At 41.8% G+C, this 13,582-nt stretch overlaps 1 protein-coding gene across 4 annotated transcripts in view; it reads left to right on the top strand.

The window, feature by feature from the left end:
• The window catches only part of ZNF81 (zinc finger protein 81), a 68,238-nt gene that overhangs the window by 40,396 nt on the left and 14,260 nt on the right, over window positions 1–13,582 (top strand). For all 4 annotated transcript variants that reach the window (XM_070502734.1, XM_070502735.1, XM_070502733.1 and 1 more), the window contains one exon: window positions 8,085–8,211. In XM_070502734.1, coding sequence (XP_070358835.1) covers window positions 8,085–8,211 — 127 coding nt within the window. The remainder of the gene's footprint in view (window positions 1–8,084; window positions 8,212–13,582) is intronic.

The following is a 13,582-nucleotide window of genomic DNA, read 5'->3' as shown; positions in this document are numbered from 1 at the left end:
ATGGGGCTTGGTGTTCTCAGCAGCATAGCACAATGATCCACAGTGAGGGTCTGGGCAGTGGCTATGTCATGGGACTTCCATACCTTTACAGTGTTGAGTGTCTCAGCAAGGGTCCCCAGTCTGGCATATGGGACAATAGACCCTACTGGTTGATCATTCAAGTGTATTAAAGCCTGGGACAGTACTTTAGTCCACCTGGCCAAGGTGGTTTTGCCTGTTAGTACTTTAATCTGCTGGTTTAATGTTCCAATCTTCCTTTCTCCCAGCCCTGCTGCTTGTGGGTTATAGGGGAGATGGAACCTCCATTCAGTGGCATGTTCTTTTGCCCAGTCTTGCACATCATGACCTTTGAAATGTGACCCCTGATTACTGTCTATTCAACAAGGGTATTCGTCCATAGTACTCAGCTTCTCACATCCTCTAATGGTGGTAGTCTGGTTTGTACAGTGACAGGGGAAAGCTTGGGTTAGGCCAGACACAGTGTCCACACAAACCAAGGCATATTTAAAACTCTCCCTCGGAGGGAGGGAGCTAATATAATCAATTTGCCAATCCTTCACTGGTTGGGAACTCTGGTGGATGGCCCCAGAGTTTGGCAGCTGCCTTGGGCATTATTTAGGACGTTCTGTTACTGCATTAACCAAGTCACTGTATTTCAAGGACAATCCGGCATCCTTGGCAATATGCCATCCTACCCAGGCGTTACAGTGGCCGTTCTTTCTTATGCACCAAATCTGCTGTATTTACTGAAGGGTTAGTTGCTAAGGCTCATCCCTGGGCTAAGGCATCAGCTTCGTGATTGCCAGGGAGTGTCAGCTCCTTATAAGCTGGGATGTGGAAGGCAGTGAGGATTGCCTCAGGCTCTTGTAGGTGAACCAAAGGTCTTTCCACATATCTTGACCCCACAAGGTCTTTTTCATGGTCATCCATCCACACCTTAGCTTCTCTTTTTCCGAGCCAAAGGGTTAATCCCTTTAGAAAAGCCCAACTGTCAGTGCAAAGGGATGATGGCCAGGGCTCATGAGTGATCACCAGCCAAACTGGTCTGAGTTGAGCCCACTGGCTTCTTGCTTCCACCCAGATGGTGTCAGTGTTGGGCAGAATAGCAGCTGCAGTTCATGCGGGTGGGTTGCCCTGACTAGACCCATCTGTGTACCAGGCATCAGTGGGAATTTCCCCCATTTGCTCTCTATAGGGTGCAGGGGCTGCCACAGGAATAGGGGTGGGGGCATTTGGAGGATCTCATACTCCACAGGGCCTAGTAGTGCCTGCATTTCTAGAGACAGTAGCCTGGCAGACAGGGTGCTCCTTTGCTGCAAATGGGCATGCCACTTAGTCAAAGTGGGAGTCTGAGCCATGGCAGAGGTGGGTCGATGGAACGTATTCTCAACCCACCCCTTGACAGGAAGGGAAGTTTTTACCATGATATGCTGTTCTTTAAAGCTGTCTGGTCATATCTGATTCTATGCACATTCTCAATTATGACATTCCAGTCAAAGCCTTGGTAATAATAACCAGTGTTTTCAATTGTGTCCTGTTACAAGGAGAACAGATTCTTATTGAACTTAAGTAACTATATTGCCATGAAAATAAGAATACTCAGTAAGAGTTTCTGAATTCTGGAGGGATCAGGTAGGGAGAAAATGATAGATGTTTCATCTTTGTTCACAAAGGTATATGTTAGCAAGTTGCTGATAGTTCAAGAGAAAAGATAAAAAGGTTTTCTTAAATCTGGAAAAAATATATAAAAGAACCAACAGTATTTCATCTACAAGTCATAAAAATTATAATCATCTTCATCAGTTCACTTAGTCCCATGTAATTAAGCCTTGTCGATCTTGATTTTTTTGTTAGGAGTTTTATGAATTCATCAGTTTTTCCATTGGAGTTTGTAATTCTTACTCAGTTCAGTGGTATGATCTTAATTGTCAGAAGCCTGTACTTGTCAGAATCTTTTCCATGAATCTCCTTGAAGATGAAGCACTTTTTCAGGAATACTTTTTCAAAAGCATCAGAGTAAAACAACAACTGTCTGTAAATGACAAAAGACTTAAAAATGGCCATGGTTATGGGGCCGGCCCTGTGGCCTAGTAGTTAGGTTTGGTGTGCCCTACTTCAGCAGCCCTGGTTTGGTTCCCAGGCACAGACCTACACCACTCATCAGCAGCCATGCTGCGGCGGCAACCTACATGAAAAATGGGGGCAGATTGGCATGGATGTTAGCTCAGGGTGAATCTTCCTCAGCAAAAAAAGCCCCCCAAAAACCAAAAAAAAAACCTACCTGAAGAGCCTGTGAGACAAGGTGGGAAGGAGACTTTTCAGTATTTACTCATTGCATCTTTTGAATTTAGTATCATATGAATGTATTCCTTATTCAGTAAATAAATAGAAGTATAAAAGTACATTAAAAAATGGCCATGGTTAAAGATCTGATGAGAGTTCATTATAATGCACTTGAAAAGGAAATTTGTTTATTTCTGTGACATACATCTTAAGATGATAACTAGAATTGTGACTGATAACATTATACTAGGACATAAGAGATTTTTAGGAATTTCATGCAATTTCTGGAACACTTATATTAATAACATATATTTATACAAATATAACCTAAAGAAGATTTAGAATCACTTCTTATTTGACAGTGCTCCCCATGTGATTTAACATATCAAATAAATCTAATTCGTTTAATATCTCTCTCTTATAAGGAGAGAACAAATCTTTTGAGATGTTCCAGGGGCCCTTTGGAAAATCCCAAAGTTAGTTGAGGTCAGAAAGACTTCATTTAAAATTTGATTTTTGGGAAGTTTGTCAAAAATATCAAAAGGTTTTAAAACACTTGATTAGGGGCTGGCCCCATGGCATGGCCTAGTGGTTAAGTTCGGTGTGCTCTGCTTTGGTGGCCCAGGTTCAGTTCCTGGGCACGGACCTACACCACTCAATGGCAGCCATGTTGTGGCAGTGACCCACATACAAAATAGAGAAAAATTGGCACAGATATTAGCTCAGGGCAAATCTTCCTCAGCAAAAAACCCCCACAAAAACCAAAAACACCTGATCAAACAGGATCATAGATCACTGTGAAACAGTACTTAGTAATCTATTTCACTGAAGTGACAAAGACTTCAAAGGCAAATACAGAAAATTACATAGTTGTAAAAAAAAACAGCTCTTTTAATAGAGAGGACTCAGTTTTCTTAAGTAATCAAAGACCTGATAAAGATGACATAAAGCACAGGAAGTTATTTTTATAAAACACAGAATCTTTGTTGTCTAGGCTGGTGACTTACAAGGTAAAGAAAAACCTTTCACAGTTTTGTCAACAACAGACTAATAGTCCAAGAAAATTTTGTCTTTTTGTCAGATGAAAGAAAATTGTTAGTTTTACGTAAGTATACTATTGATATTAAAATTTATTTTTCTTTAAGCTCATTAAATAGAGCTCTTTCACAAATTAATTTGAGCAGTACTATCCAGAGGTAGAAAAATATCACATATACATAACACACATCCATAGACATACATAAACCTACAGACAGACACAGGGACTCTATAGCTGTCATTCCAGAATTTAACCATGAATCAGGTACAACAATATAAAGCTCACTAGTTTATAAATAACAGTTGAATCCAAACTGTGTCTCTGGCAGACAGAACAAGTTAAGGTTACCCACTCACATGGCTAAACTTTTTACTAATATTTGTAGAGAAGACTTTTAAGATTTGTATTTGCCCTTTATGAATAATCTTATGGAGGCAGTGGACTAGATTTTGGGCAAGGGAGCTTCTATAGCAGTCTGTATTTTAAAAAACCTCTTTTCCCCTTTTTTCTCCACTCAGTCTCAGGTGATTGTGGGCAGTGTTTTAGTTATCTCCTTGGGTGCTTACATTTCAAAGATTTACATCTTCACGGGTCAGGAAAAGAATGCAAGTTTTTCACCTCAGAATTTGGGATACATTTCTCTATTATCAGAAATCTAGGGTAGTTATTATTTAAAAGTTTTCTTTGTATTAGTGGTTGTATGGCATGGGGTGCTTTATCCACTTTATTATCAATCACTATGGTATCCTCCTATTCATTCCCCTCACTTTCCTAGGGATTCCACCTCTTAGCGCCTCAATCAGGCTTTGTCACTAGTGCTCAGACCTTAATCTATGGCAGCTTGTGCCCTCCTAGCTTTGTAAAACATTACACTAAGGTCTCCAACTTATTATCTTGCTCTCCCATCTTGTCTGCTAGCCCTGAAGCTAGCAGAAAGGTGGACAACCACACGTTCATTCTTCAGCTCTTCTTCCAACTTTCTACCTTGAGATTCAGTTGGGAATTGGTGGTTAGTCCAACTGCCCACAGTAGAGGCTAGCCCACTGGGGCAGCCATCCATTTCTCTGCTTTGCTGCAATTAACAAATGCATTAAACCAGCCAGCATTTTCAGGATATCCCCATACTCATGCAGCAGTCCACAAGCATCTAACATATGGGCTACTCTTCCCCACATAGCAGCTGATGGTCAACCCGGGATTTCCCCACAGATGCCTCTTTCTCAAGACACATTTCTTTGGTCTCCTGGCTGCCTCTCCAACTGTTGGTACACAACCTTGGGAGTTCCCCAGGTGAAATTCAAAGTTGGCCCCCATACACAGAGGGCAAGGAGAGACTGAAGAAAGAGGCAGGCCACTCCAGATTGGTAGGTGGCAGTTGTAATAAGCAAAGGAATTTACATATAAAGTTTGTCTTGGGTGGTCACAAGATGAGTAGATCTCTACACTCACCCACCAGAATCTTAAAAGTTTATATAGAGGCCATAATGAGGTTCAGTCACAGATATAGTCCAGATGGTCTCAGTAATACATTACTTTCTCAAGGCTGCATCCTTGAAAATGGCACCTACTGCAGGATCAATGGGTGGAACATACATTCCGAGGACAGGGGAAGGAGTAAGGAGCCTCCAATTTCCTGGGTCCAGCTAATGGGTCAACTAGTGGTCACGTCCTCTCAATGACCTCCTTCAACAGTGATCTATGTAATATTTCCAAGTAAAGTGTTGAAGGCACCTAGTTCCTTCTTGCTGCTTATAGCAAAATGTGAAAGGAGATAAATTAATTGAGGGAAAGACTGTTAAACACAAAGGAACCAGGACTTGATGGTTTTGAACACTATTAGCTTCAGCAGATAGCACAAGATGCTAAAACTAAGAAATGGCTTTGAAGCACTATCAAGAAAATGTGGTCTAGAAATAAAGGAAAAAATGTGACTGTACCATCTTTGTTAAGACCTGAGAAAAATCAGAGAATCAGAGCATTCAGCCATACAAAACTCCCTTTGAAGAGATTAAGGATACCTCATAGATCTTTTCAATCAGATAAGAAGGCCTCTAGAAAGCTTAAGAGTGTTGGCCCTCAGCCCTCTCAGGAGTCCAAGGTAGAGAAGGCTTATCTCAAAGAGATCTATGAGTGCAGCTTTTGTCTAACACAGACAACCCATAAAATTTTAGAGCAAACTGTATCAGCAGAAACACTACCACCTTAGACTGAAAGAGATAGAGACTATACAAAATGGAAAGAAGAGGTCGGATCCCCAAAATTCTACTGGCAGGAAGCAGGCTGAGAAAACTCTTCTGCTGCTTTTTATGAAAAAGTAAGGATGACTCAGAGGGTGGGACCAAGAACCCAAAAGCCATGAAGAATTGTTCCTAGGGCTTGAGACCTCATCAAGGAGCTCCTAACTTTGCCCAGCCACATAACACTTATTTTCTTCAGCGTTTTAAAAGTACCATTCAACAGTATTTTGACCTCTCTTTTTTCTCTTGAGCAGTAAGTGGTCATTTGAATCACTGTCTCCCTGTATGTAATATGTTAGGGATTTTTTTTTCTGGATGCTTTCAAAATCTTTTCTTCTTCGATTTTCAATAGTCTGACTATGGTGTGCCTACATATGGTTTTCTGTGGATTTATTCTTCTTGGGGTTTGCCAAGTATCTTGAATGTGTAAATTTATGTCTTTCTCTAAATTTGGGAAGTTTTCACCCATTATTTTAAAAAATACCTTCTCTGCCCCTTTCCCCTCTCCTTCTGAGCCTCAAATTATGTGTATGTTAGATCTTCTGATTTTGTCTTATCCATCTCTGAGACTCTGTTGTTTGTTTCAAAAATTTTCTTTCTGCTTTTCAAATTGGATAATTTCTGTTGGTTTGTCTTTATGTTCATTAACTTTCTTCTGTTGTCTCCATTCTGCTAAGCCCATCCAGTGAATTTTTTAGTTTCAGATTGAATTTTTCAGTTCTAGACTTTTCAGTGGGTTATTTTTTGTAGTTTCTATTTCTCACTTGAGTTATCGTGTTATTCATTGTTAACATGCATACTTGTAAATAACTGATTTGAAATCCCATTTTGCTACAATCAGAGTCAGTCTCTGATTGCATTTTCTCTTGTACATCTTCTCTTTCTATTGACACCTTTCTCTCTTTCTATGTTGAGTTACTTTGGATTGAATCTTGGTTGTTGTGAATTATATATTTTAGAGATTTTGGAGTCTGTTTAGTTCCCCTGAAGACTGCTAAATTTTTGTTTTATTTAGCAAGCACTTAACTTGGCTGGACTCAGACTGGAAACTATCTCCCCTGTGGCATGTGGTAGCTCAAATTTCAGTCCATTTAAGTAGTCAGTCAGATTGGGCAGAGTTCATAGCCAGAATTTAGACACCCCTCTCTGTCAGGATTCCTCTTTGACATTCCTATAAGTTGTGATGACTGTGAAACTCTCCTTTGATTCTTCAAGTCAGTAAGACTAAAGGTTTTCTGTCGGAAGTTTAGTTACCTGCAAAGCACTGACTGGACCTATTCACAAGCTAAAAGCTGTAAATATGATAAACACATCCAGTGCCATCCCTTGTTCTAAGTGTCAGCTCTCCTCCAGTAGCTGCGTGATTTTGGTTGTTCCTCAGTATCTTCAGATAGTAGTATTTTATATTTTGTTCAGAGTTTATAGTTATTATCTATATGAGGGTTGGTGTGATAAAACAATTCAGTCATATTGGAACTTAGTTTTTGGAGTTAGTTTTGTATATGATGTGAGGTATGGATCAAGGTTTGTTTTTTCCTCTAATACTGACGTCCATTTGTTCTAGCACAATTTTTTGAAAGGATTTTCCTTTCTCCCATTGAATCACATTGGCACCTTTGTCGAAAAATAGTTGTCCATATGTGTGTAGATCTGTTTCTGGCCTGTTTATTCTGTTCCATTGATATATCTGTCTGTACTTACATCAATACCACACTGTCTGAATTATTGTATCTTTATAGTAAGTCTTAATATTACACAGTATAAATCCTCCACACTGTTCCTTGCTTTGGCTAATCTAGGTCCTTTGCAAAGCCATGTAAACTTTAACATCTCCTTGTCAGTCTCCAGAAAGTTGACAAATAATTGGTTAAACAAGTAGAAGACAAATGAGTATAGTGATAGGAAATTTCAACAACACTCAACCAACTTGATTTATATATTGTAGAACACTACACCCATCAACAGCTGAATATATGCTCTTTTTCAGGGACACTTGAAACATTCCCCTAGATAGACCATATGTTGAAATCATATGCAGTATATTTTCTGATCACTATGGAATTAAATTAGAAGTGAGAAATAAAAAGTCAACAGAGACAGTAGCCATATTTTTGAAGAGTTAATGAAAGCAACAGTAGAGGGAGCTATGTGAAGTTTAAAAAAGTATACGTGTTTCCTTCTAAAAGTTACAGAACACAAATTTCCCGTTAAAATGAGCAACAAAATAGGCCCAAGGTCAAATCCTGTAAAAAATTCTTGCTTTTAAAAATGAAAGACTGCTCACAAGGTTGTAATCTATCATAACATTAATAAAAAAAAAATGAAAGACTGGCTAAATGATGTATACAATGAATAGCAAAAATTTATGATTAGATATTTGTATTCTACGCAACATATAAGTAGGTATTTTAGTAAGTATACCGTATGATATATTATGGTGAAAATCATTAAAAACAATTTCCTATCTATCTTCTCCCCATCCCCCAGTGCTGACCATCACCCTGAACAGAATTGTGTTGTTACAGGTATCAGTGTCATTCGAGGATGTGACTGTGGACTTCAGCAGGGAGGAGTGGCAGCAACTGGACTCCACTCAGAGGCGCCTCTACCAGGATGTAATGCTAGAGAACTACAGCCACCTGCTCTCAGTGGGTAAGCACAGCCATCCTATGAATCTGCGAGGAGCTTGTTCTGGGTAAAATTGTGTCCCCAGATAAAATATGTTGAAGTCCTAACTCTTGGTACCTCAGAATGTGACCTTATTTGGAAATAGAGTCTTTATAGAAGTAATCAAGGTAAAATGAGGTTGTTAGGGTGGGCCCTAATCCAGCATGACTGATGTCCTTATAGAAAAGGGTAATCTGGACACAGAGACAGATACATACAGAGGGAAGACAATGTGAAGACACACAAGGGAAAAATGGCCATGTGACTGGAGTGATGCATCTATTAGCCAAGAAAGGCCTGAGGCTACCAGAAACTAGGAGAGAGGCATGGAACAGTTCATTCCCTAGCACCTTCAAAAAGAGCATGGCCCTGTTGATACCCTGATTGTGGACTTCTGGCCTCCAGAACTGTGACACAGTAAATTTCTGTTGTTTTGAGCCCCCCAGTTTGTGGTACTTTGTTACAGTGGCCCTAGGACACTAGCACAGATTTCTGTACTGGGAAGTGGGGTGCTGCTGTAACAAATACCTAAAAAAACCGTGAAAGTGGCTTTGGAATTGGGTAATGGGTAGAGGCTGGAAAGGTTTTGAAATGCTTGATAGCAAAAGCCGAGATTGCATTGAAGAGACTGTTGGTAGAAATATGAATGTTAAAGGTGCTTTTGGTGAAGTCTCAAATGGAAGTGAGGAACATGTTAGTGGAAACTGGAGGAAAGGCAGTTCCTGTTATAAAGTGGCAGAGAATTTGGCTGAATTGTGTTCTGTTGGGTGGAAAGTAGAACTTGTAAGCAATGAACTTGTTTAGCTGAGGCGATGTCTAAGCAAAGCATTAAGGGCATAGCCTCATTTCTCCTTGCTGCTTACAGTAAAATGCTAGAGGAAAGAGAGAAACTGAAGAAGGAATTGTTAGTAAAAAGAAACCAGAACATGAAGATTTGGATAATTCTTAGCCTATCCATATTGCGAAAAATGAGAAAGTGTACTCTGGAAAGAACACTAAGGTTTGACTGGACAACCAACTGCTGAAGAGATTAGGTGTATGAATTATGGCTCCATCCAAACATCTCAGTAGAAGTGCTGCCAGTTTGGGCTGAAGAGGACAGAGAAGAAAAAATGAAGGAAGGCTGCTGGACTTTTGGGATTTTATAGATGGAAAGCAGGCTGGTAAAGCTTTTTGGCTGTGAACATGAGTTATCCTTCAAGAAAAGGGATGAGTGACCCCAAGGATGGTTCAGAGGCCAGCAGGGCTGCTGCTGCCACCACAGGCCCACAGGGCACAGGCCAGGAAGATGAGGGGAGTGGTAGTGACAGGCTGTTACCTCCTTGGTTCCAGAGGGCGAGCCATCTTCTTGCTTCCAGGGCTGAGGGAGCAGGGCCGCCACCCAGGGTCAAGGGCATAGGGTTGCCGCAACTGATCTGTGGTCACACCTCTTAACAGTTTCATGTTCTTTTGAACTCTGTCTTCAAAGTTCTTTTCAACTTTCCCTTCCAGTGACTATATACTTCCTGCCATATTTAGCCTTAGATGGACTTTATTACCCACTTTGGGCTGTATTCTCAAGCAGCATGACTCTGGGAAGACCCAGGCTCAGTGCTCTAGGGGTTGTTACTAGCCTCACACCATCCACAAGCTGGGCCTCGATCAGAAGGACTTGAGCCCCCTACAAGTGGCACCAGGGAGCGAGTCTACCATATGCCACATTTCCTGTGTCACACTGTGGGGTGAGGATTCAGCACTGGGCTCTTCTGTGTTTATTCACCATTACTGAAGGAATCCTTGTTAAGTTTCTTTTCCTCTACTGACTAATATGCTTAAATTCAGTGAGGGAGTAAATTGAGACCCAGTAGCAAGCCATAAGTTGTTTCTCAAAAGGAGAGAAGTTATCCACAGAGGATGGCAAGGCTTTACTCCAAAATCCTAGGATCTGCACTGTGATTTGTCTGTAGGGGACTCCCAAAGGCTCCATGCCTGTCTGCCACTGACACTTCGAGCAACACTGGATCTGCTGGATGATATGGCCCAAGTGACAGAGCAGATGGTATGGCACCCTGGCCCTGTTGCAGAGCCTTCTCTCCTTCCGGACTCTACTCAAAACTAGCAGCTTTCCAGGTCACTCAGTAAATAGGCCAGAGTAGCACACCCAAAAGAGGTGTATGTTGCCTCTGGAATCCAAAGAGGCCCAGTAGGCATTGTGCCTCTTTTTGCTGGTAGGAAGAGCCAGATGCAGAAACTTATCCTTCACCTTAAGAAGGGATAGCTCAACGTGCCCCACACCACTGGACCCTTAGAAATTTCACCGAGGTGGAAGGCCCCTAAATTTTTGTCAGATTTATTTCTTACCTTCTGACATATAAATATCTTACCCATGATTCTACCAAGACTAGTTGGTACTTCTTGTTCACTAGGTCCAGTCAGCATAATATCATCGATGTAATGGACCAATGTGATGTCTTGGAAGGGAAAGTTGATCAAGATCCTTGCAGACTCAATTATGACATAGTATTAGAGAGTTGATCTACCTATGAGGTAGGACAGTAAAGGTATATAGCTGGCCTTGCCAACTGAAAGCAAACTGCCTCTGCTGGTGTTTGCTAACAGGTATTGTAAAAAAGGCATTTGCTGGATCAAGAGCTGCGTACCGGGTACCAAGGGATGTGTTAATTTACTCAAGCAGTGAAACCACATCTGGTACAGCAGCTGCTATTGGAGTCACCACCTGGATGAGTTTATGATAATTGACTGTCATTCTCCGAGACCCATCTGTCTTCTGCACAGGCCAAATAGGCAAGTTGAATGGGGACGTAGTGGGAATAAGCACCCCTGCGTCCTTCAAGTCCTTGATGGTGCCACTAACCTCTGCAATCCCTCCAGGAATGTAGTATTACTTTTGGTTTACTGTTTTCCTAGATAGAGGCAGTTCTGGTGGCTTCCACTTGGCATAATAGCCCTCACTCCACAGGTCAGAGAACCAATATGGGGATTCTGCCAGTTGCTGAGTATGTCTATTCCAATCATGCATTCCTCAACCAGGGAAGTAACCACAGGTTGGGTTCAGAGACACATTGGGCCCACTGTGAGATGGGCCTGAGCTAAAACTCCATTGATCACCTGATCTCCATAAGCTCCTACTCTGGTGGACCACAATGATGTTTTGGGTCTCCTGGAGTTAGTGTCAGTTCAGAGCTAGTGTCCAGTAATCTCTGAAAAGCCTCATTATTTCTCTTTCTCATGCACAGTCACCCTGGTAAAGGGCTGTAGGTCCCTTTAGGGAAGGCGGGAAGAAAGATTAGTAGTATGAATTTCTGGCAGTGTAGTGGGGTCCTTTCTCAAGGGAGCCAGCCTCCCCTTCACTCAAAGGGTTCTGGGTCTGTAAACTGGCTCAAGGCTGGGAATTGATTGAGGAGCCAGGACTCTGTTTTTATGTTTCAAGTTAGACTTCTGTTCACTTGACCTAGAACTCTTCTCCTTATATAGACCAAGTAAGAATTTAATAGATTACCCTTCTGTTTCTTTTCTAGGGACATCGTGATCAACTAGCCAATGCCATAGGTCTCTGCGAGTCAGACTATTCTGATTACTGTTTTGACCCTGCTGTCCGTTACAGTAACTGTGTCCACCTTGCATTTGGCAATTAAATGCCTCCATTTGGTCCCTGCCATCCCAGAGTCCAATTACTGCCATTACATTTAGGTTTCCCAATTCAGATGCAGCAGTTCCCACTGTAATTTCTGACCTACAGAGAAGAGCAATCACAGAGCTCTTCAAGGATACTGGGGCCCCGTCACAAATTTGTTTGTCACAGTCATGGTGACAGGTGTGTCCTCTGGACCCTCCAGTGTGGGTGAGCATGTCTTACATGATAAATTCACTCTAACATTCCAAACTCTCTGAGCCTTTGGGTGCCTTTCTCTATAGGATACCAGAGTAGTTCTGGTATTTCAAGTGCATTTAGTATAGGCCACATTTTGGTCCACGTTTCAGCCAGCCAAACAAACGAAGTGTTCAGGCCCTTTTTAACCCCTCAAGTGGCAACAGTAAATTCAGAATCTACTTAGTGTGCACATATCAATAAATTCTGCCTGATCCATCTTTATGTTTTTTCTGTTATCTCACACTTTTAATATCCATTTCCGCCTATGGTTCCCAGATTTCTGTCTATAAATTGGCTAAATCATGCAGTTCTTTTGGTATGTAGTGCACCTCCTCGTTGGTCACACTCTGTACCTCACCCTTTGGGCCCTGATGAGAGTTGGGTCTAGTTATAGGTCTAGAGGCAAAGGAGGGTGGTGGAGGTAGTCCTGAGGGGAATCAGCTGGGCCTTCCAAGGCAGGTACCTCAGGGGCAGCCACTGTAGGCTCCTCAGGCAAAGTAGGGTTCATCTTCTCAGACAGGGGTGGAAGGGCTGCTTCTACTGGCAAAGAAGACTCCTCAGAATTTAGAGGTTCAGTGTCCTCACATGTCCCCATTCCAGTTTCAGGATCCTGTTCCTTCCCAGTCAGTGCCCTCACTTTAACAGCAGTCAGCCTGCGAGATTGGGAATTCCGTGTATGTTGTAATTTAACCCTCGCAGGACGAGACTTTGGGTTTGGTTTTCAGCAATCTCAGCTCTGCAGCTGCAAGAGTTAAGGGTTTCTTTCAGGACGGACATAGAAGATTTTAGGTCATTTACATGGTACTTGAGCTGAGCAATTAAATCCCTGAGCTCATCCTTTTCTTTTCCCACTTTGTCCAGTGCAATTAGGAGCACCCAGGCAATCTTATTAAACTTGTAAGTTTGACAAAAATTTCTCAGATATCAAATACATGGTCACCTAGAACCTTGCCTCTTATAGACATTTGATTAGGAGTACCCAGTGGTGATAGCTTGCATGTCTCTATTGCCACATCACATCATGGACTCTCAGTGCCCTCTTTACTACTAGAAATAGGGTCATTAATGCCTTTAAATCTAATCAGAACAGGGAACAAATTCCAGAAACCCCATAACCAATTCAGAAAACTCATCCTTAAGATTCTGTGCCTCTGGAGCCACTCTCACTACCAAAATCTGTATTATGGTTCTCCAGAGAAATGGAACCAATAAGATATGGGTATATACATATATTGGGGGGGGATTTATTTTAAGGATTGGCTCACCTTCGTTCCTGAAGGGTCTGGGCCATTAGTAGTCCTGCCTGAATTGGATTGTTGTCGTTTTCCGTCGACTTTAATCACAGGGCATGGTAGTATGCCTTAACAGATCTCCTGTATCCTAGACATACTCTTCCTTACCTCCATTGTGGAGTAGCAGTCCAATTTCCCCTTGGTAATCAGGATCAGTCATCCCAGCCAGCACAGTAACTCCCTTCTTCGCCTG

Source organism: Equus asinus, chromosome X (genome assembly GCF_041296235.1).
Source record: "Equus asinus isolate D_3611 breed Donkey chromosome X, EquAss-T2T_v2, whole genome shotgun sequence".
In the NCBI taxonomy this organism is placed as follows: Eukaryota; Metazoa; Chordata; class Mammalia; order Perissodactyla; family Equidae; genus Equus; species Equus asinus.
This window is presented reverse-complemented; position numbering and strand designations above follow the sequence as displayed.